Source organism: Psammomys obesus, unplaced genomic scaffold (assembly GCF_907164565.1).
Source record: "Psammomys obesus unplaced genomic scaffold, mPsaObe1.curated_primary_1811, whole genome shotgun sequence".
In the NCBI taxonomy this organism is placed as follows: Eukaryota; Metazoa; Chordata; class Mammalia; order Rodentia; family Muridae; genus Psammomys; species Psammomys obesus.
Window position 1 is genome coordinate 8,768,942 of NW_026596162.1, and position 21,558 is coordinate 8,790,499.

Genomic DNA, 21,558 nt, shown 5'->3' on the forward strand with positions numbered 1-21,558 from the left:
GCTTTAAAACACAGCTTGTCCACCCTACACTGCTAGACACCTGTCCATCCCCCAGGATGCTGTGGTGCTTCCCTGAGGGACACATTGGTGCCTGTTAGTACCTGAAGATCTCCTGCTGGCGTTAGGGTCCGGATCTTGTTGAAGAAAAGACCCCAGACTCACCTAGTACGTAAACATCAGAGAACATTTGTTTTCGGCAGAACTCCAGCAGGCTGGGGTCACCACCTTGACAAAATGGTGAAGACTCCCAGGCCCTGTTTATAGGCATTCAGTCAGGGGCATTCCAGGAATGAGTAGGTGATCTTTACCTTAATTGGTGGCCAGCCAAGGGCGCAGGGCCAATCCTGATTGGCCAGGGGCATAGGGACTTTAACAAGCAGCTATGATGTAACCATGTCTGGCCCAGCCAGATGTTGAGGCAGATTCTGATTGGCTGCCCTTTCCCTGTGGTTTCTTTTTAGAAAACGAAACCAAAACTGAAACTCAAGCCTAGTCAGGTAAAAACAAGCTTGTCATGTAGTCAGACTGGCTGGCGTGATGGCGGGTGGACTGGAATTAAGCCCCCTCGCTGGTAACAAGGGGCACCTTGCCCACTGACACAACTCACTTGTTATTTCCTACAGCCTGGTATTTGGAGTATGAACTGAAAACCAATGGTGTCAACACCCCTGGGGTTCAGTTAGATAACTCCTACCTGGACACACCAAAACAAAACCTGCATTTCTCCCAAAAACCCCAGTGCACAGTATCGGGTGTTACTGGTGTTCCTGTCCACTAGAAAAGCGCTGTCTACACAGCCACAAGCTCCTGCTCCCAGGGCTGCTGTGGTAGAAGGCCATGCTGTGACACAGCAACCCATGGAGGGAAGCCGACAGGCCAGGGTGCTAGCACCACTGTGGCTCAGCAGGATTGGACATGGCCCCTGTGACTTCACTAACCCGGGAGCGTTTATTTATCCTTTGTTCTCAGGAGGGAATTTGCCACTGAAGCCACCCTAGAGCCCGAGAGAGGTGCTGGCCCAGGCCCTTTTCTGTAACAAGCTCACCATGTTGTAGCGTTCATGGAGTGTGTCTCGGGCTCCTCTGGATTCTTTTCTCTGTGGATTTCTGCCCAAGGCCATGAGCATCAGCGTCTACAAAGCTGCAAACCCAAGAAATGCATTTCTTCACATACAGGCTGAGATGCAGCCCGGATGAGGTGCAGGGCCTGTTCTCTCAAGGGCTGCAGCCAGCAAGGGGCAGGGCCAGCTTACCCACTCATGACGAGAACTGTTTTCTGAGGTAAAAATAAAGGAAGCTCCCTCATTTCATTAAATTCCATTATGATTTTAAGGTACATAAGCTAAGTGCTGATACTCAGAGAGGTGGGAGGCTGAGGCAGGAGGATGGTGGGAGTCTAGACTTGGGACCAAACTGAGCAGCACAGCAACATCCTATCAAAGAAAAAAAAATTCCCTGCGATAGCTACTTTTTTGCCACTGTGATCAAATGCCTTCAGAGGAAGATGTCTATTTGGGCCCAAGGTTTGAGATGACAAGGTAAGGTTTATTTTGGCTCATGGGGTGAGGGTCTGGTCCCGCTGCAGTTGTACCCAGGAAGCAGAAAGTTGAACCCCAGTGCCTCCCCGCCTCTTTCTCTTTCTCTCTCTCATCAGGGTCTCACTATGTACTCTTGGCTGTCCTAGAACTCACTGAGTAGACCAGGCTGACCTCAGACTCAGAGGTGCACCTGCCACTGCCTCCCGAGTGCCAGGATGAAAGGGATGTACCACCACACCTCAGCTCTCCTCTTCATTCCGTCCAGAACCCCAGTCTGTGGGATACTGGCACCTGTATTTAAGGTGGATCTTCTTCCCTCTTTATAATTTTTTTAATTTAATTTTTTTGTGATTTTACTGTATTTTTCCCAGATGGTTTTTCTTCTGACTCTCTAAAGCCAGCTCTTTCCGTGGGCTTTGGTGGAGGTCGTGGGTCAGCACTCACAGGTGTGGTGGGAGTGTTTGGTCCTTCCAGGCTTCCCGAAGTCAATTCCTGGCCACCTTGCTGTGAATGGCACAGCTCTCACGGTGATGCGTCTTGACACAGAGCGTGGGAAGCACATAAATGTTGAAGACACTTGCCTCAGAAATGTCCCTGACAGTAGCAACCTCCGCCATGTTCTGAATAACAGCCGTCTTGTCCTTGGGCATGCTTGGGGCAAAGTGTGTGTAATGAACTCACTGCACGTGGCTGCAGTCCTCCTCTAGCTCTACTGGTGTTTAGTCTTATTTGGGTCATTTTGGAGGCAAGACCTAAAGGAGCTATTTATCTTATTTTATGTGAATATATATCTATGCACCGTGTGTGTGTGTGTGTGTGTGTGTGTGTGTGTGTGTGTGTGTGATGCCCCTGGAGTCCAGAAGAGGGTGTCAGATCTTTTGGAACTTCAGTTACAGACTACTCGTGAGCCACCATGTGGATGCTGAGAATCAGATTTGCATTCTCTGCAAGAACACTGACTGCTCTTATCCACTGACCCATCCCTCCATCCTGGTCTTTCTCCCCTCAGATAGCATTTTTTTTTTATACATTTTCACAGACATGCCCAGAGGTGCATATGCCAGGTAATTATAAAGCTTATCAAGATGACAGTCAAGCTTAACTGTCACAGCTAGCCCCTCAGAAAATAGACCGCGATCTGGAGGGCTTCGTTTGGATCACACACACAGTGACGTACTGTGAATAGACAAGTCTGGAGCCTGCGGCCAAGCTTATATTTGCCGCGTGATTAATAGCTCCATCAGCTCTACTTGGGGCAGAGGAGAGGTGGTCCCCAAAGAAAACAGAGCAGGCGGTCTGCAAGTGTCTGCGCGCACTGTGGGTGTATTTCTCAGAGCACCCTGAGCTTGCGGCAGCTGTTTGAACTGTGGCCACCGTCATGCATTGTTAATGGTCGCTATTATTAGAAATCCTTTTTATTTGTCAAGTCAGTTGCTTATTCGGTGAGTTTCTTTGCTAGAAGACACTCGGGTTTTATTAAATCAAAGTTGAGATTTGGTGGCTCTCTAAATGACTGACTTTAAGGTGTGAGCCTAAACCTTTAACAGCTGCATTGTCTCTCCAGCCCACTGGCCCTTTGTAACTGAGCACCTAGTTAGGGACTCAGACCCTTAGCTTCAGGCTGAGCAGTTGCTTTCCTCTCATCCCTCCAGTTACATCTGAACGTCACCCCAGGGTCATCTGGGTGACGTTGGCGACGTTATCTCCCCTCCAGGTCATGAAATCCGGGAAGGTGTTTGGCTTGGGTGAGTTAAACAGTAGCACACATGTGGTGTTTTGAATAAGAATGGCTCCCTAGGCTCATATATCTGAACGCTTAGTCATCAGGGAGTGGCACTATTTGAGAAGAATTAGGAGGTGTGGCCTTGTTGTAGGTTTTGAGCTCTTGTAGGCCTCTGTTAGGCCTGTGTTGCTCTCTCTGCCTTCGGATCAAGACTGTTCCAATGCCATGAATGATGTCATACCCCCACCAAGCTCCCGCTACCCTCCCACCGTGCTCTCATCATGCCCCTGCCACAATAATAGGCTGGCCCTCTGAAACTATAAGCAAGCTCACAACTAAATTCTTTCTTTTATAAGACTTGCCTTGCTCTCTTCAACAGCAATACAACAGTGACTAAGACAGCATGTTTTTATATTTCCCATGATTCCTAGGGTAGGCCTAACTGTTTAAAAATGAACATAGGAGCCAGGTATGGTGGCACATGCCTTTAACCCCAGCACTCAAGGAGGTAGAAGCAGTTGGGTTGATGTGAGTTCAAGGCCAGCCGGGTCTACAAAGCCAGTCCAGGACAGACAGGACTACACAGAGAAACCCTATCTTGGAAAAAAAAAAAAAAAAAAAGGAAGACAACTTATTTCCTGACCTCTCAGACATGAAGACTTTGCTCCAATGACTAAGCTCTGTACGTGTCTTTTCTTTCAGGAACACTATTTAAAACTCGGTGTACCTCGTGTGGTGCTGTTGCTGAGAACTACAAGAGTCCAATATGTCCAGCTTTAGCTGGAAAAGGGTAATTATATCATACTGCAGAATAAATGTCATTTCTTCTTGAATTGAGCATGAATGTGAGGAAGTTAAATTAAATGTTCATTGAAGATTCTTATGGCTATTTCTAAAGCAGAAGACTGGACACTGTACTGATACCTGATGAAAGAAATGTTTGACTCGTAATTTGCCATGCTGAGTAAAAACTGTAAGATGCCACAGTGTTTGCTGTGTGATCCCAAAGTTTTATTTAGACAACTTCACACTCTGTCTTCACTTATCTGAACATTAGCTAAAAGACCACAAGCGTGCACAAGAAAGGAGTAGCTGTGACAGCGAGGAATGGGGAGATTATGGGTAATTTAATTCTCCTTCATTTCATTGGGAACTTTCCAACACTTTCATAACAAATGTGTATTAATGTTATAATTAGGAAAAATTTAGGAGTCAACCCAAACTACTGAGAAAAAAATATCTTCTGGGCCATTTCAGAGCAGCATAAACTCATAGAAGAAAAATACTAAGATGATTTCACTAAAGAAGCATCAGACTTACCCCAATCACACTCCCCTATACAAATTCCCTCTTGAAGCAAAACCAATAGTCAGTATTTAAGGCTAATCCCTTAAGTTGGCATGCATGAGCAAGCTTTGTACCATATACCAGGCAAACACACAAACTATGTCATGCTCTTCTTCTGCTCTGTGACTTTACCCCGGCATTCATTCTCTTTAACACTGTTTACTTCAGGGCCCCAGAACCGGAAACTCAAGATGCCAGAATCCCAGTCGACAAACTTCCCCGGTAGGTAAAAAAAAAAAAAAAAAAAACAAACTGATATATATCTGGTGTTCAAGATTGAAGAAAAGGAGGGCTGGAGAGATGCTCCATAGTTAAGAGTCACTGGCTGCTCATCCAAAAGTTCTATTCCCAGCACCCACATGGCAGTTCACAACTGTCTATAATTGCAGTTCTAGGGGCTTGGATACCCTCATAGAGACATACATGCAGCAGAACACCAATGTTCATAAAATAAAGTTAAAAAGTATAAAAAATTAGAATTTAAAATCTAAGCTCTTTCTTTCTTTCTTTCTTTCTTTCTTTCTTTCTTTCTTTCTTTCTTTCTTTCTTTCTTTCGAGATGCCTTTTAGGTGTACAGATGCAGCCATCATCCCTCAGGTGAGGAAGGACAAAAGCTGAAACATCTTCCAGGTCCTTTTTACTTAGCTAGTTTCTATGTTGCCCAGGCTAGCCTCAAACTCCTGGGCTCAGGTCCCTAAGTAGCTACAAATACACTGCACGACTTTGATCTCTCTCTCTCTTTCTCTCTCTTCCTCTCATTCTCTGAGTCCTAACAGATCCCTTGGGTTCTGAGAAGTTTCTGAAGCAGTTATGCGACAGATGTTGGTCTATGCACAGGAAACACATAATTATAATTATAGAATATTATAGTCTCATTAGTGAGTAGCCTTCCTCTTCTGTAGAGGAATTTTAATTCAGAACATGGCTGTTCTAGCAAGAGATCCCATCCAAAGACCTTCTAGGTCTGTGTGATCCAGCTGGAATATAAACACACCTTTAATCCAGGAGCCAGAGGCAAGCAGAACTGAGTTCAAGGCCAGCCTGGTATAGAGCCAGCATTAGGTAAATAAAAGTTTAGGTCCACTCATGGTGATACACACCTTTAATCCCAAACAATGATGGTAAAGTTAGTTTGTAGAAGGAAGCACCCATGTTTGAAAGTGATGTCTAATTGAGTGGCAGAAAAAGTGAAAAATCAGAGAAAGATTTGACAGAATAGGATATGCCCAACTCTATGAGAACAGAGAAAGGGAAGCTATTTAAGGGAGCAACACAGAGAATGAGGAGAGAGGTGATAGCTTTTACTGGGACAGTAATAGAGAGGTTACAGAGAGAACAGGCTAGAATCAGGTGAAGACCAAATGAGCCAGGAGAGAAGAACAGATTGCTGGAGTTAGTTTGAGGCCAAGCAGAGCAATCCAGAGATTGAGAGAAAAGCCAGATTGAATAAGTCAGCTGTGAGAGGAGTTTGAGTCAGAACAGCTGGATTGAATCAGCCAGCCCAGCCTCAGTAAGAACAAGTAAGGGTGAGCTTACTAAGCAGCAAGTCTCAGAAGCTGAAAACATTCTGGGGCTAGGTTAGATTGTATGGAGGCTAGAAGCTTCCAGGACTAGGCCTAGGTTAGCAGACGGAGGAAGTATGCCTCCAAGACAATAAACAGGTGAATAAAAGTTCCTTTTACATTCCTCATCCTCAGTATGACTCCCTGTCCAAGAATGAGGAGATTGCAAAGGTAAAATTACAGAACTAAAAAAGTTGCAGCTTAGAGAGATGGTCCAGTTCTTAAGAGCACTAGCTGCCCTTCCAGAGAACCCAGGCTCAATTCCCAGCACCCACTTGACAGCTCCCAACCACCTGTAAGCCTAGTTCCAGGGGATCTGACGTTCGATCCTGGCCTTGAGTGCACTGCATGCCGTGACGCACATGCTTAAGTGCAATGAAAACACCCATACACATAAAATAAATAAATCCAAGCTGCTTAAAATATATTTCTGTATGTTATAAAGGACATTAGATTTTTAAATTGTCAGTTTTTAAAAACCAGATCTTGAAAACAGTGCTTCCACAGAGTATTTCTTGGGGGATATCATTAGGTAAAGTGCTTGCTAGGCAAGCAAGAGAACCGATGTGTGGATTCTCAAGACTCCCGGCAGAACGAGGCATCGCCCCCAGTGCCTGTAACCCCAGTGCTGACAGGCAGATCCCTGGCACCTGCTGGACAGCCAGTCTAGCCAAAACAGCAACCTCCAGGTTCAATGAGAGACCCCATCTCAACAAACGATACGGAGAGCAATAAATAGGGGCAGATAGCCTCGAGCCCTGAGCTCCACACGCGCGCATGCTCAGGCAAGCGCAGCACACGGGTGGATGGGTGCACATGCACAGAACGAGGCAGCCAAGCCTTGCAGCTAAAAACAAAACAAAGAACAAGCAAAGGGTTTCACTCTTAAAGCCATGTCTACGCGTGCATGCCTGCATGCTGGGTATGTACACCTGTAATGCAGTGCCCTTGAAGGTCAGAGGCGTTTGGACTCCCTTAAGCTTGAGTCCCAGATGGTTGTGAGCCACCAGACTAGCTAGGGTCCTCTGCAAGAGCTGTATGTGCTCTTCACCACCGAGCCGTCACTCCAGCCCCGAAATGCTTTCTAAAAAGTGCTTATGCTCCATTGATACTTACTTGGTTTATTTTAAGCACGGAACTCACTCAGTAGACCAGGCTGGCCTCGAACTCACAGAGATCTGCCTGCCTCTGCTGACTGCTGAGATGAAAAGTGTGTGCCACCACTGCCTGGTGGCACAGGCTTGTAATCCCTGCTATTCAGAAGGTTGAGGCAGAAGGATCACAAATTCATGGCTAGCCAGCCCACAAGTGTGTTCAGGGTCAGCTGGGGCAATTTAGCAAAACTGTCTTCAAAGTCAAAAGTCAAAAAGGAACCCAGGGAAGCAGCCTGTTTGTAGAACTCCTGCTCTGCCTCATGCAGAGCTCCAAGTTCCAGCTAGAGGCAGAGCGAGGCGGAAGAGCGAGAACTAGGCACTAAGAACTTGGCTGTAGACCAGTCTCAAGAGAGAACTGATCTGAAAAAGGAAAAGGAGGTCATTGGTGGAAATCGTTGGCTCAGATGCTGGGGCCAGCTTGGAGCTGCTGTTGCAGCTGGGCAATGGGAGTATGTTTGTGCCAATGAGTGCATTAACCAGGGAGAGAAATAAGCTTTAGAGCTAGGTCAAACTTAGCTCAAATAGTGTCTCAGTGGATGAAGACAAGATAAGAACTTAATAGGGCAAAGTCACCTGGGTGCCCACACCCCAGGCTGGGATCCAGGCCATCCTGGCCCAATCCGTTAGAGACACTTTAAGGATGACCCTCTTCCAGGTGCGAGGAGGCAGGATGCGGGGGCTTGCTGCGACCTCATGTGGTGTGGTTCGGAGAAAACCTGGATCCTGCTGTCTTGGACAAAGTAGACAAGGAGCTCGCCCTCTGTGACCTGTGTCTAGTGGTAGGTTGCACCTGCCCCTCTTTCAGGCTCTGGAGAGTTGGGTGGAGTGTCTGGTTCCCAACGTCTTTCCTTCTTCCTTGTCTTTCCAGCCCTCTTCCTCCTTGCTCCTTCACTCCCTCCCCTCTCCCCTCTCTGAAAGGCGTGTGTGGAAGCGTCATAATGTTGTGCCGGGAAACCAAGAAGCAATAGACAAGAACTCATCTTTTTAAAAGCTCTTGTCATTTTTTATGATGTTTCGGTATGTGTATCTGCATGTGTATCTGTGCACACGAGTTCAGTGTCCTCAGAGGCCAGGGGCTTTGGGTTTCCTGGAGTTACAAACAGTTGTAAGCCACCTGGCATGGGTGCTGGGGACTGAGCCTGTGTCATCAGGAAGAGCCGCAACTGTCAGTAACCACTGAGCTGCCAAGCATTGAGGCTGCTCTAGCCTCAAGATGATCGTAAACTATGAAACTTTGGGGGCTGGAGAGATGGCTCTGCCAATAACAGTGCTGTCTGCTTCCCAAGAGATCCTGAGTTCAATTCCCAACAACCACATGGTGGCTCCCAACTGGAATCTGCTGCCCTCTTCTGGCATGCGGGCACACATGCAGATAGAAACACTCATGCATAAAATAAAATCTTTATAAAAAGTAACTTTGCACAGCCATGTTCTGAGCATCTTTAAAAACCTCTCTTCCCCCATAAAACAACAAAAGGAGCATGCTTTTTTTTTTTTTTTAGAGCAGTATAAATTTATAGACATAACATCACTGGGGGGAGCGTCAGTTTTTAGTTATTTACATATCATAATGTGTATGCGTGATGTTTGTGTGTGAATGTGCCACACGCGCCTTTGGAGGCCAGAGGACAACTTTGTGGCGTCAGTTCTTTCCTTCCACTTATACGTAATTTCTAAGGGCAGAATTCAGGTTGCCAGGCTTTTACAGCAAGCTCCTTTACCTGCTGAGCCATCTCGTCAGCCCTGGCTTAGACTTTAAATAGAATGAACGCTCATTGCTAAATGCCATTGATAAAATGTGCACAAAGCAAAGCATAAGGAGGAAATTAGAAATCACTGCATTATACCATCTTGGAAATAATCACCGGTAGCGTTTTGATTTTTTTTTTTTTCTTCCAGACCAGAAGCAAATGAACTGTAGCCTCTGGATGCATGGAGTCTGCACCCTGTTTTCTGAATGGCTGTGTTAGAACCACTGCTGTTCCGCACACTGTCTGTGGCTGCTTTTGTGCCACAATATCAGAGTTTAGTCCTGGTGGCAGAGACTGGATGGTCTCGAGAGCCTAACAGTTTTACTGTATGGCTTTTTTCTCCAAAAACTTGGCCACTTCTGACCTAAACCCTCCTTTATGTAGATGTGTGTGTGTGTGTGTGTATAGATATATAATACACATGATACACATTCTGTCTTGAGACTGCTTTATTCATATAATTCAATTGGCATATTCCTATCAACATAACCAAAGCTGCCACGTCTTTCAGTTTACTGCACGATTTTTCTGGTATACAGGTGAGATGGTGAGAAAATCCTATTGTGGGACATTTGGGCTGTTTCAGTTTTTTTTTTTTTTTTAATAACATCTAATATAGCCCAGGAGGGTATCCGTCATTGTATAGCCAAAGCCAGACTTGAATTCTTCATCTTCCTGCCTCTGCCTCCCGCATGCTAGGATAACAGGCATGTGCCCCTCACCCAGGTTGTCTCAGATCCTGGTAGTTTAAGCAGTGTTGCAGGAATACTCAGGGATGGGAATCTTAACACGTTCCTCAAGCAGTTCCCTTAGGACGCATTCCCTAAAAGTGGAATTAGCTGGGAGGAGCACGCAGGCTTCACAGTTTCTTTACTATGTCATTAGAAGCAGAGGCACTTTGTGGCAGGTCTATTTCCATTCTGGATTTACTCCATACATCCCATGTGGAGGGCAGCCTCTGTGGTCACGATGGTCATCCGTGGAGAAACCAGCTTTACAAAACGTGTTCTGGCCTTTCCATTCCTGTGAGGGGTGTTCGTGCCGGCCAAAAGGTTATCAGCGGTTACTTCCCACCTTAGGAAAAGAACACATTTGCACAACTTTAAAGACCAGAAGAAAAGTAACCGCAGAGTCATGCCCTTTGGGTCATTTCTGTGCTTCTCTGTCCACTTGTGTAACTGTCCTTGTCTGTCACGTGTTCTCCCCCACTTCCGAGGACTGGCCAAACACCAGACAAGAGATGTCTCTCGCTTGCCTCCACACTGCATTTTCCATCACAGCTAAGCTTTCCTCACACCTCCTGACAAGTTTCCCTGTTGTGTCATCTCCACCTAGTGCAGCCATTGTCCGCTTGCTTTGCAGGTGGGGACGTCCTCTGTGGTCTACCCAGCTGCCATGTTTGCCCCTCAGGTGGCTTCCCGGGGTGTCCCAGTGGCCGAGTTTAACACGGAAACCACCCCAGCCACCAACATATTCAGGTACAGGGATGACCATGGGTGATGAGGGGTGGAGGGTGGGCTTGGAGATACCATCCCAAGAGACTGAACAGCTGTGAGTTCTGCGGAGGACAAGAGAAAGGTGAATGAGGGCAAAGAAAGGAGTTTGTGGGGTTTTTGTTTGTTTGATTGATTGACTGATTGATTTGTAGTTGACGTCTATGAAAAAGCAAAGCGCCATTAACCGCAGACTGGGAGTCTCCACGGAACATTTGGTTTTCCACATTGACACGTTATGCTTTTCTCTAGACTTTATACTTGCATTTGTAGTTTTCAGGTAGATGAGGTCACAGCCTTTACATGGTGGTGAGAGTCGCCGTCTCTTGGGTGCGTGCAGTTGCAGTAAATGCCAGGCATTTCTGATTTTCTTCGTGTCTTGACTGACTGAACCTCAGGGGTCCTTTGAATGTCAGGATTTGTACATGGCTGAAACAGAGTTAGGGTGTGTGCTCCTCAAAGCTCTGCTTGGGGCCTTTGAGCACCCGGACCCCTCGGTGCTCTCAGCCACCGTGTGGCCCCGTGTGTAATCTGTGGAATTTAACTGAAGTACACGGTGTAGCAGACACTGCTTTAGTCCCAAGGATCGGACAAATCAGTAACCCAAATCCAAACCTGCCCTGTTGAAGATTAGCTGCCGGTGGGCAAGGCTGGCAGGAAGCAGTATCATTGGCGGGCACATCATCCAGTTTAGGGTGCTGAGGCAGTGGGGAGAGCCTCGGTGCAGTTCTATGTGGGGGCAGACAAGCATCAGGACTCGGTAGGGTCCCTTGGGCCAAGGGACAAAGGCTGATACAAAGGCCCAAGTCAGGTGCACAGGCAGGCAGTGCGGGGACCACCATGGGGCCGGTCTGGTTGCGGGAAGTTTTCGAGGGGAGAGTCCAGGAGAGATGATTGGGAGTAATAAAGTAATGCAGTGGTATGTGGGGAAGAAAGGTACTTCCATCCGAATACCAATTGCTTGTGGAGGCTAGAAATCTAAGGAATCAGACTGAAAACTATGTAGGCAGTAATGCCGCTTTATCAAGGGTTTGAAGTGCCCTTGCTTTTAAGACACAGTGGCCGCATTTGACGGGGTAGTTGACTGCTCGCCTGGCTGTGCCATCACGAGTGGTGAACAAGGCCTCTTTGCCTGAGTAGCTGGGCCTCTATTGATCACGTAATCTAAAAGTTTACCTAGTGTGAGTCCAAAGAAAAAGGATACATGCATGCCTTGAACTTTATACACATACATATACATATATTTGTATATACATACATGCATACATACATGTATATTTCATTATATATATGTATATATTTCAAGCACAAATAACTCCTTATTAGCCTTATCTTTGCTGGTTTTGGCTATCACACAGGCCTTCCGTTTGAGATGCACTTTGCTAGGAAAGGAGCTCACCTTTCCTCATTCCCATAATTTTCCTGGTGTTTCCTTAAGCTTCCAAAAGATAAAAATCACCCGAGCCCTTACAAAGAAAACAAAGCAGACACCTATACCTCCTGAATCATCATTTACAGCTGGAGTTCTTGACAGGAACTCTATTTTAATTGTGTGTGTGTGTTTGTTTGTGTGTACATACGTGCACATAAGTGTGTACATAAGTGGAAGCCAGAGGGTTTGGATCTCTTATTACAGGCTGCTGTGAGCTGCAAGATGTGGGCGCTGGGAACTGAACTCTGATCTTCTGCAAGAGCAGTACCTGCTCTTAGCCGTGTAGCCATCTCTGTAGCCCCTCTAATTTATTTTCCATTTTACTTTGTAACGCTGGGGATTGAACTCAGAGCCTGTGACACTAGACAAACTCTCTTAACTCCAAGATAAATCTTCAACCCAAAATATACATCTTATTATAGTTTAATATGTAGCCCAGGCTGGCCTCCAACTCATGATTCTCCTCTGTTGACCTCCTAATTCTGCAATTATTGGCGTGCTCACCATGTCCATCTAAAATAGAGCCCATATCATGCTCCAGGGGTTTCTTATTCTTCCCATGACGGGGATGTGGCCCAGGGTAGCACAGCACAGAGTTCAAACACTTGGCTACTCTCAAAGCTGATTTTAATTTTATAGAATCACATTTGTCTGTGTTTGTTTTTGTGGCCTGCGTTTTGAGAAATCTAGAAGTCATGGCCTTGCCCAGTGTTGTGGACCCTCTGTGTTTTCTTCTAGTAGTTTTAAATTCCTTTTAATATGTTATGTGAGGGTCCAGTTTCATTTCTCAGCATGTGGATATCTAATTTCCCAGCACCATTTATTGAAAAGACCTCCCTTTTTCCATTGTGTCACTGGTAGATTTGTGAAGTCAGTTGACCATAGACTTAAAGATTTATTTCGGGACTTTATTCTATAATCCATGATGTGTCTATCTTTATGCCTGTACTGTGCTATTTTAATTTCTATCACTTTGTACTATTTGTGAGGATGTCATTTTCCATGGAGACTCTTGCTTTGTTCATTATACTCATGAGTTTTTTTCAGTAACCAAGGTTTGTGTGAATCTGTGAGTTTTAGGATTGTTTTAGCTATGAAAAAAAATGACATTGGAATTGCAATAAGAATTATATATAGTATGGATATTTAAACAATATTAATTATCCCAATCCATGAATATGGGATATCTTTCCATCCATTTCTGTCTTCAGACAAATATGGACACATATGTAATTTGTTCCGAATTTGGAATTACACTGGGAAAACACACTGCAATCATGCCTCATCTACCTGTCAGAATAAAGGTTTTATGGCACACAGGCTTTAGACAGTCACCTGTGATGTTACAGTTTGTATTGTCAGAACTTGAGTTAAAGAAGTCCACAAAAGCCAGGTTTGGTGGCACACACCTTTAATCCTGGCATTTGGGAGGCAGAGACTGGCTGATCTCTGTCAGTTCAATGTTAGCCTGCTCTACATGACAGGGTCCAGGCTAGCCAGGGTTACATAGTAAGACCCTGTCAAAAAAAAATGTTTATTAAAAATTTAAAACACCATTAGTTGTATGTTATTATCACCTGTAGTTTTGCATGTTGTTAGCTGTAGGTGTGTGTTCGCTTTATTAACGTATATCTCCTAATTCTGCTGTCTTGCTCCTTCTACTTAGGTTCCATTTTCAGGGACCCTGTGGGACAACACTTCCTGAAGCCCTTGCTCCTCACGAAAGTGAAAGGATTTCTTAATTGTCCTGTAGAAAGATGAGAAGAACGTGTATCACAGAACCAGGGTACGAACAGGAGAAATGGTTTTGTGGATGGTGAGATGCAAACTTCAGAAAATCTGAAAATAACCTCCAGGCCCCTAGCAGACAGTCTGTAATGTGATTGGTCTTCAAAATACCAAAAGCAAGTATGTTTTATCTGGAAGAGGCTGATGAACTTTCATGTTCTTCCATATTATTAGGTTTGAAACGAAATATGAGTATTTTGAATTTTGATGTTCTTAGTCAGTTACTGGGAGAAAATGATTTTTAATTAAATTGTTTGAAAAGAAGGTAATTGTCCTAGTTGTGTGTTGGGCAAAGATAGAAATAGAGAATTAAAACACTAAAATTTAAGCCCCAGTATTTACTTATTTTTGTAAGTAGGTGTGTGGAAATGAAACTATCTTTTATAATCGGTAACATATTGTCTAAGATGTCCCCTCAAGAGAGGCCTTTGTTGGGGGCTTCATTTCCTTTTCTTTTCGGTATTTTGCTTGGATGCCTTACCTTAAAGAATCTGGAGTCACAGCAAGAACTCATGCAAGGCAAGAAAAGGGACAAGCAGGTAGAGACACCAGGAAGAGGAAAAGAACACCGCTAATCCTGGAAGAAGCACTTGAGTGGCCCCTAAGGAGAGGAAACGAAGGGCAACCATCGCTTCATCTCATGAGGGAAGGAGCGCAGTGTCTCTTCTGGCCTACATCATTGCTTAATGTCATGAATGAAGGAGCATGTGGTCCCTACTGGCCTAAAAGCTCCAGGAAACCTTGGAAAATTCAGCTTTTTACCTTGCAATAAAGTAGCAAGAATGTTGCAGATGCAGTGTGGCCCTGAATGAGAGGGAGCGAGTTCTAGAGGGATGCAGTGGCCACTGGCAAAGAGGATAAAGGGCATACACACCTAATGCTCTCCCTTGGAGCCCGTTGGTTCCCCAGGTAACTGTACTGCCTCACCTCAGAATTCCATGTAATACCCTGGGCTTCTGGCAATAGTTACCTTTCTCATGACCGTGACCAAGATACCCGACAAAACTCAGTGTAAAGGATGAAAGGTCTATCCTGGCTCACGGTTCAGAGGAACACATCATAGCAGGGAAGACACGTTAGGGAATGGCTTGGTCCGTGGCTGCCCAGAAAATACACAAAGGGAATCCCAGTAGTCCATTTGCTTCCTCTTTCCCCTTTGTATACACTCTGCCCCTCACGTTCGGGGTATTTCTTCCTCAGCTAACCCTGAGAGAACTTGATACAGGCACATCAGAAGGTGTACCTCATTGGACCAGGTGTTTACCGAATCCTGCATGGCCAGGCGCTAGAAACCTGATGGGAACAACTTGGCAATGAAGAAATGACAGACCTTGTTGTTGAAAAGAAGAAAAATCCAAACCGTTTTATTTTATCAATTTACTCAGGAGCCAGATGCTGGGGTGAAAACCTGCTAGCTCAGAGAGGCAAAGAAAGTAACCAGCTAACCTTCCTTCTCAGCTCAGGTCTGCATGGGGAAAAAAAAAAAAAAAGGAAACAAAATAAAAGCTGCACTAGCTCAGCTGAAAGCCAGGAGCAAAAGGCCAAATAAATAAATAAATAAATAAATAAATAAATAAATAAATAAATAAATAAAATAGAAAAAAAGCCCAAGGCCAAAGGCTTGCTAACTTAAAACCCAAAAGCCAGGGAGCTGAGTAGCTGAAGCCTAAGCTAAAGCCAGAGCTTGATCTAATAGCCCTTTCTTCTTCTCCATGCTATCTTAAATACCCCTCAACTCAAAGTCTCTCCTACACTTTAATCTCTATCAGGCGGTTTACTTCTCTGCCTCCTGATCCAGAGTTAATTTTATTAAATCCTGTGTACAGAAAGCTCTTGGATTAAAGGTGTGTGCTAAGGCTGGGTGAACCACACCATAATCACCTGTTTACAATAAACAGAAAGTTCTTGGATTAAAGGTGTATGCTAGGGCTCAACCACACCAAAGAGAGAGTGTTTTTTACAGTTCACAATTTTGGGGTTCACAATGGGATCAAATATCCTACAACAGGACACCGACAAAGGACAGAGAGACGTGTAGAAAAGCTGGGGTCAGGGGGGTTGGCACTCCGATGGAGGGCACCTTCTATGCAACCTGGAAACTCAGCAAGTTTATTATGTGCAGCACAAGGAAGTGTGGGGTTCAACAGTCTCTGTGGGAGGGCTCTGTAGGGCAGCAGTCTGTGGCTGGGGTCACCCTCCAGGAGGGTGTAGCTGTGGTTCCTAGGTTTTGCACATACTGTCAACATTGGCACAGGACAACATATGTCATTTCCCTGGCCCTGCCCCAGGTAAGGCTTTGCCATTCCCATAGGTCTGAGGCATTGAGGTCCTTGACACTGACACGGCAGTATCACTCAAGACTTCATGGCTCCCCAAAGGTGTTTATTAATCCAATCATGTCGATGACTGAAATGATCTACCATAGGCAACAAGGTACAGTTACATGTACCATACGTGACAGTCATTTGTAACAAATCCCAAAAGCCCTTTGTGTGAAGGAGATAGATTTTCCCACCAACTGGGGGTCTGGAGAACTGGCCAGGCACCCTGAGAGTCACACTTCAGGTGGGTAGGCCAAAGGCTGTACAGCTAGAGGGCCGATTATAACTTCAAACTTTCTGAGAAAGGTGTTTGTGTGTGTGTGTGTGTGTGTGTGTGTGTGTGTGTGTGTGTGTGTATGTGTGTGTGTCTGCACTGGGTGTGTATCCTACAGGGGCCAGACAAATTGGAACCCCCGGAGCTATAGTTAAAAGTGGTTATGAGTTGCTTGACATGGGTGCTGGGAACGAAACTTAGGTCTTCTGGAAGAACAGTGAGTTCGTGTTCTCTTAACCGCTGAGGCATGTCTCCTGCCCTCTGACACTTCTCATGTGGGTTTTGTACAGACAGCACCACCATGTGATTTTCCTAGGTTTGTCACTGGCCTTTAGCTTAACACTTTCCATTTTCTCAATATTAGTTAAGGTAGGGATCAGCACGCTGCCGTGAACATTTGTTTTCCTGAGATAGGTTTTACTTTAGCTTAGGCTGGCCTGGAACTTATGATTTGCTTGCTTCAGCTTCCTGAGTGCTGGGATTTCAGGCGTGGGTTACTGTGCCTGACTCTGAGAACAGTCTCCATTTGTATTTGCTATCTGACCAAGGCCCAGAGGTTTCAGAGCTGCCACCTCTTTCCTCCCCTTCCAGCAGTTCTTATTTTGTTCACTTTTGGTTTGGGGGATTTTTTTGTTTTGTTTTTTTTCCTTTCCTGAGACAGAGTTTTTTGTTTGTTTGTTTGTTTTTGTTTTTTGTTTTTTGTAACTCTGGCTGTGCTGGAACTTACTCTGTAGACCAGGCTGGCCTAGAACTCACAGAGATCCTCCTGCCTCTCCTCCCAGTGCTAGGATTAAAGGCTTGTGTCACCACCTACCAGCCAGGTTTTATTCTTTTTGACCACACTCGCTTCGTTGTTTTTAAATTGAAAATTGCTTCTAAATAAGAGATTAAATAAGATTGCGAAGTGCACAGTATATATGATGTAACTAACCATTTGTTGAACATACGCTGCATGATAGACATTAGAAATTGATGATTTCAGAACAGTTGAAGAAGTGCGCATGTGAACTGATTACAGAGGGTAGAGCTGTGACAGACACGTGTACAAGGTTTGGAGAATAGTGTAACTAGACATGTCAGCATGGCATGTCCTTGAACTTAATCTGGGTGGGAAGTTCTGACTTGGGGAACACATTTCGGAAATGACAGCTTATTCCAAATGCACGGATTGAGTAGGAAACGAATTATTTCGTATTCTATAATGGATAAGAGGTAGAGATCACAAAGGCCGTACATTCCCAGAAAGTATACGGCAGAGGGATGCATCCGGCAGGCAATGATGGTCATTCATTATTTATTACACCCTTGGAGCTGTTCCGTCGGTCAACTTGGGGACCTAAAAAAAAGAAACAAAGCAGCGACAACGACCCGTCCCCTCTTCCCAGTCTGCCTCCAGGTCACAACCACGCTGAAGCCACACAACCTTCTCGGCGCCCGCCTCTGCCCGTTCTGTGGCCTCCAAACCAACAGGGGGCGTAGAGAGCATGCGTCGCGCACAGCTAGCGGCTGCTTCCGGGTCAAGGGTCATTCAGTCGTCTTTCCGTTGGCAATGGTGCAGCTCCGGCCACGCTCGTCGCGTATCCCCGCGCCGGCGGAGGCGATGGTGGACGAGGACCAGCCGGCCTCGGAGGAGGAGGAGGCGGAGCACGGTTTGCTGCTCGCGCAGCCCAGCAGCGGCGCTGCCGCGGAGCCGCTGGACGAGGACGAGGACGACGAGGCCCCGGAGGAGCTGACTTTCGCTAGTGCCCAGGCGGAAGCGAGGGAGGAGGAGCTGCGCGTGCGCGAGACCGCTCGCAGGTGCGGTGCCCGCGGTCGGGACCGGGGCGCCTTGCGACTCCCCGACTTCGGCCCGCGCTGACCTGCCCCTTTTTCTCCCAGGGATAAAACGCTGCTGAAGGAGAAGCGGCGGCGGCGCGAGGAGCTGTTCATCGAGCAGAAGGTTGGGGCCGAGACTAGAGGGTTCCCTGGCTAAAGGCTTTAGGATAGGCTATTGAAGAGGAGCTGGGCGTGGTAGCGCTGACACTCACCTGGTCTCGGCTTCCGGTCGTAGTGGGGTTCTCTTGTTTTTAAAGTTATACCCATGGTTAATGATTACGTATTTACATCCCGGGCATCCGACTTTCTATTGTAATAGGGACACTTGAACGTTCCGTTACTTTGGGTACAATTACAGAGAATGTTTTGGGCTTTGTACACCCAGACTGTCAGCCTAGAGGGAGCAGGGCAGTGGTCCAGACGTAGGGCTGTTTGAAATGAATAACTTTAAAAGCAATCCGTGTCATACCTGTACATCACTTTTAACTTCTCTTCAAATGTTTTTATTCCAAAAGAAAAGAAAACTGCTTCCAGACGCTGTTTTAGAGCAGCTAACGACAGCTTCAGAGGCTGAGTAAGTAACGGGGCTTCTACTTACATAAAGCCATCTTTAAGTCTGTACAACTGAAGCAATTCTCCCTAACTTAAAAGCTACGCAGTGGTTTTGGAGTTCCTTATCCCGCTCTATCAAGTAAACTTTCCCCACCCAGCATCTGCCCTGGTGCAGGATGTATGGTAAATAAGTGACGTAAAGCTTACCATTTAGTGTTGCAGCAGGCATTTAGCCAAAGCTCCTAAACACAAACTTTTCTTAGGCTTGTTTGATCTGCCATCACCCTTTCACTATTCCCCATTTCATTTAGCAGCTTTGCTCAGTTATCTGTGCTAAAAACTCAAGGCTTGCGTTTATTCCATGAAATAAGTCCCATGAACTTATTCCTTTGCTCTTGGCACTCCTTGGTTCATTGTTTTTCTAGACAGGGTTAATAACTCACTCTGTAGACCAGGCTAGCCTCAAACTCAGATTTGTCTGCTTCTGCCTCTAGGTGCCAGGATTTAAAGGTGTGTACATCCCATCTGGCCTTAGTGCACTCTAAAATCTGAAGTTTTTAAAAATCAGGATAGTAGCTCCAATATGTTGGTTATTTTTCCATAATCATTCAGATCTTGAATTCATGATGTTTTTGCTGTTGAAGTCCTTGTTCATAATCAAGTTCAACCTCCCCCATCACTTTTGATCTGTATAGTTGCTGTTATTTCGTTTTCCAGGCAGTGTAGACAAGCAGCACCCTTTATTTGGTATTTGGAGTGCTAAGTTCTACAAACAGTTCTTGAGTTTTCCACATTGTTAAGCATACTCTCTGGATGCCTACCAACATTGTTCAGGTTTACATTCTGAGGATACTCCATGTTAGTTCAGTGACTGGGACTTGCTGGCAGTGCTGTGTGGCATGATTAAAAATCAAAGGTAGTGGTCATGAAAGCCAGAAGGGGAACTTATGCTACTTGTTTTGAGTACTCTTCACTGCTTGCTGTTCTGACCTTTTTTTCCCCCCCATAGCATAAAGGAATCATCAGGAAACGAAAAAGGTATGAGTTGTTCTCATTTAAGTAACTTCATATAAGGGTGAGGTGCATTTGCAGGTGTTCTTGGCTATTTGTGGCCCCTAGACCTGGAAAAAGTTGGCTTAAGCCCGTTCCCCATTATTTCTTCAAAATGAAACCTGCACTCACTGAAGTGTTAAATTTATAGAAATACTATTCCACAAAGTGGATCTTAATTTTTCAGGTAATTTGAAAAAGGAAAGTGAACACCATGCAAAAGGAAGAAACTCCAAAAAAGTTAAAATACAGAAAGTGCAGTCTGTCGGGTAATGAGTTCTGTTCTGTTTTCCTAATGGGATGTTTCCTTTTAAAAGTTTTGGCTTATGGGAAGAAGATGGTAGTATATCAGATTGGGTTATTTGTAGAAAAATATCATTTTCGGGTTAGTAACACTTGCTGCCTTAAAGCATGTTAAAGTATTTCTTTTTCTTATAAAATAGCATGTGAATTAGCTGTATAATGTATGCATACAGTCACTTAAAGACAAGGATGAACAAAAACAATGACTTTTCAAAGTGAAGTAATGAGTTAATTGGGTCCCTGTCTTGCATTTGTGAGGCCCTGGATTTGACACCACCCCACCCCCACTTGCCAAAAGGGGGGAGGGGGAAGTTGGGTTAAAGATGTGTGCTTGCTTAGTGTATGTGATCCACCATGGGTTGACCCTCCGCAACACCACATTCACAGTTATGTAGGAAAATGAGCATGTGCCCTCTATTCTGACCTTTTTTTATTGCTCACCAGTCAGGCTAAAAGCTACTTGGCTGTAAGGCTAAAAGATCAAGATCTGAGAGATTCAAGGCAAGAAGCAGCCAAACACTTCATCCACAACTGTTTATATGGTTCAGGATCCAAGAGGACTACTGGTAATTTTCTTATGGAGTGTTGTCTGTCTCAGTTTCTCATAATGATAAAGAAATGACAAGTGATTCTTTCCTTTAGTAAACAAGTTCCTATCTCTGAACAATAAGAGGTTACCAGTGAAAAAGGCTGCTGCCCAGTTTCTGAATACCACCTGGGGTAAGCTGGAACGTTCTTCTCTTGGCTTTTGTAGTTTACAAAGGGAATACTTTTGAAAGGAGGCGGGTCAAGATTATAAATTGAAAGATCTACTTTATAGTATCCATTTGTGTAATCCAGACACTGAAAAATCTCAGGGTTTTAAACTGATACTTGTTGAGTATTCCTACACATGGAGCTTTCTATTGTGTTGTAGGTGCTCAGAAACAACAAAATGCCAAGAGGTTTAAAAAACGGTGGATGGCCAAAAAGATGAAAAAGAAAACTTACAAGTGAATTGAAGTAAAGCTAAATGAAGAACCTGTACTTTGTATGTATAGAATTTAAGGTTACTTGGAGTAGAGGATTAACTTCTCAAAATCTAGTCATTCATAAATCATTGTAAAGGATCATTATAAAAACCATAAACTTTTCTGTTTGGGAAAACAGCCGGCTACATTTCTTTCTGGAATACAGTTGAGTATCCATCCTGGAGGGAAGAGCAATTAAAGAGGAATTTTCATCCTTGTGGGCACGGGGAGGGAGGGATAAAGGGACCATCTGTGGAGTCTTCAGCAGAAAAGCTATTCTGTTAATTGATGTGATTACTGCTATCAAGGAATAAGTTATTGTTAAAGAGCACAGGTGGGTGAATTCCAGGAGGAGGTAAATAAATATCTGCTGGAGAAGGCTTAGGCTTCCGTCAGCACCTTTGTCCAGCAATGGACTGAATTCATCTGAAATAAGTGTTTTTGTT

At 45.0% G+C, this 21,558-nt stretch overlaps 2 protein-coding genes across 6 annotated transcripts in view; both read left to right on the plus strand.

The window, feature by feature from the left end:
- Nucleotides 1-14,577, plus strand: part of Sirt5 (sirtuin 5) — a 29,809-nt gene extending 15,232 nt beyond the window's left edge. For 2 of the 5 annotated variants that reach the window (XM_055595142.1, XM_055595141.1), the window contains exons 5-10: nucleotides 3,190-3,282; nucleotides 3,963-4,050; nucleotides 4,776-4,829; nucleotides 7,979-8,102; nucleotides 10,437-10,552; nucleotides 13,666-14,051. In XM_055595142.1, coding sequence (XP_055451117.1) covers nucleotides 3,190-3,282; nucleotides 3,963-4,050; nucleotides 4,776-4,829; nucleotides 7,979-8,102; nucleotides 10,437-10,552; nucleotides 13,666-13,741 — 551 coding nt within the window. In that variant the 3' untranslated portion in view covers nucleotides 13,742-14,051. The other 3 variants (XM_055595143.1, XM_055595144.1, XM_055595145.1) reach the window with 3 other exon arrangements.
- A 3,349-nt stretch (nucleotides 14,578-17,926) lies between these two features.
- Nol7 (nucleolar protein 7) lies at nucleotides 17,927-21,248 on the plus strand. The gene is made up of 8 exons (XM_055595121.1): nucleotides 17,927-18,179; nucleotides 18,261-18,321; nucleotides 18,713-18,771; nucleotides 19,759-19,787; nucleotides 19,987-20,068; nucleotides 20,547-20,668; nucleotides 20,745-20,822; nucleotides 21,019-21,248. Exons 1-8 carry the CDS (start codon nucleotides 17,932-17,934, stop codon nucleotides 21,096-21,098), a joined length of 759 nt encoding a protein of 252 aa, XP_055451096.1. The 5' UTR covers nucleotides 17,927-17,931; the 3' UTR covers nucleotides 21,099-21,248.
- The last annotated feature ends 310 nt before the right edge of the window (nucleotides 21,249-21,558 follow it).

Excerpts from the sequence above, each read along its gene's own strand:
- Nol7 (XM_055595121.1), top strand. The coding sequence starts at position 17,932 with ATGGTGCAGCTCCGGCCACGCTCGTCGCGTATCCCCGCGCCGGCGGAG. Across the intron at positions 18,180-18,260 it reads GTGCGCGAGACCGCTCGCAG|GGATAAAACGCTGCTGAAGG; the intron begins GTGCGGTGCCCG and ends TTTTTCTCCCAG. Across the intron at positions 20,669-20,744 it reads AGGATCCAAGAGGACTACTG|TAAACAAGTTCCTATCTCTG; the intron begins GTAATTTTCTTA and ends TCTTTCCTTTAG.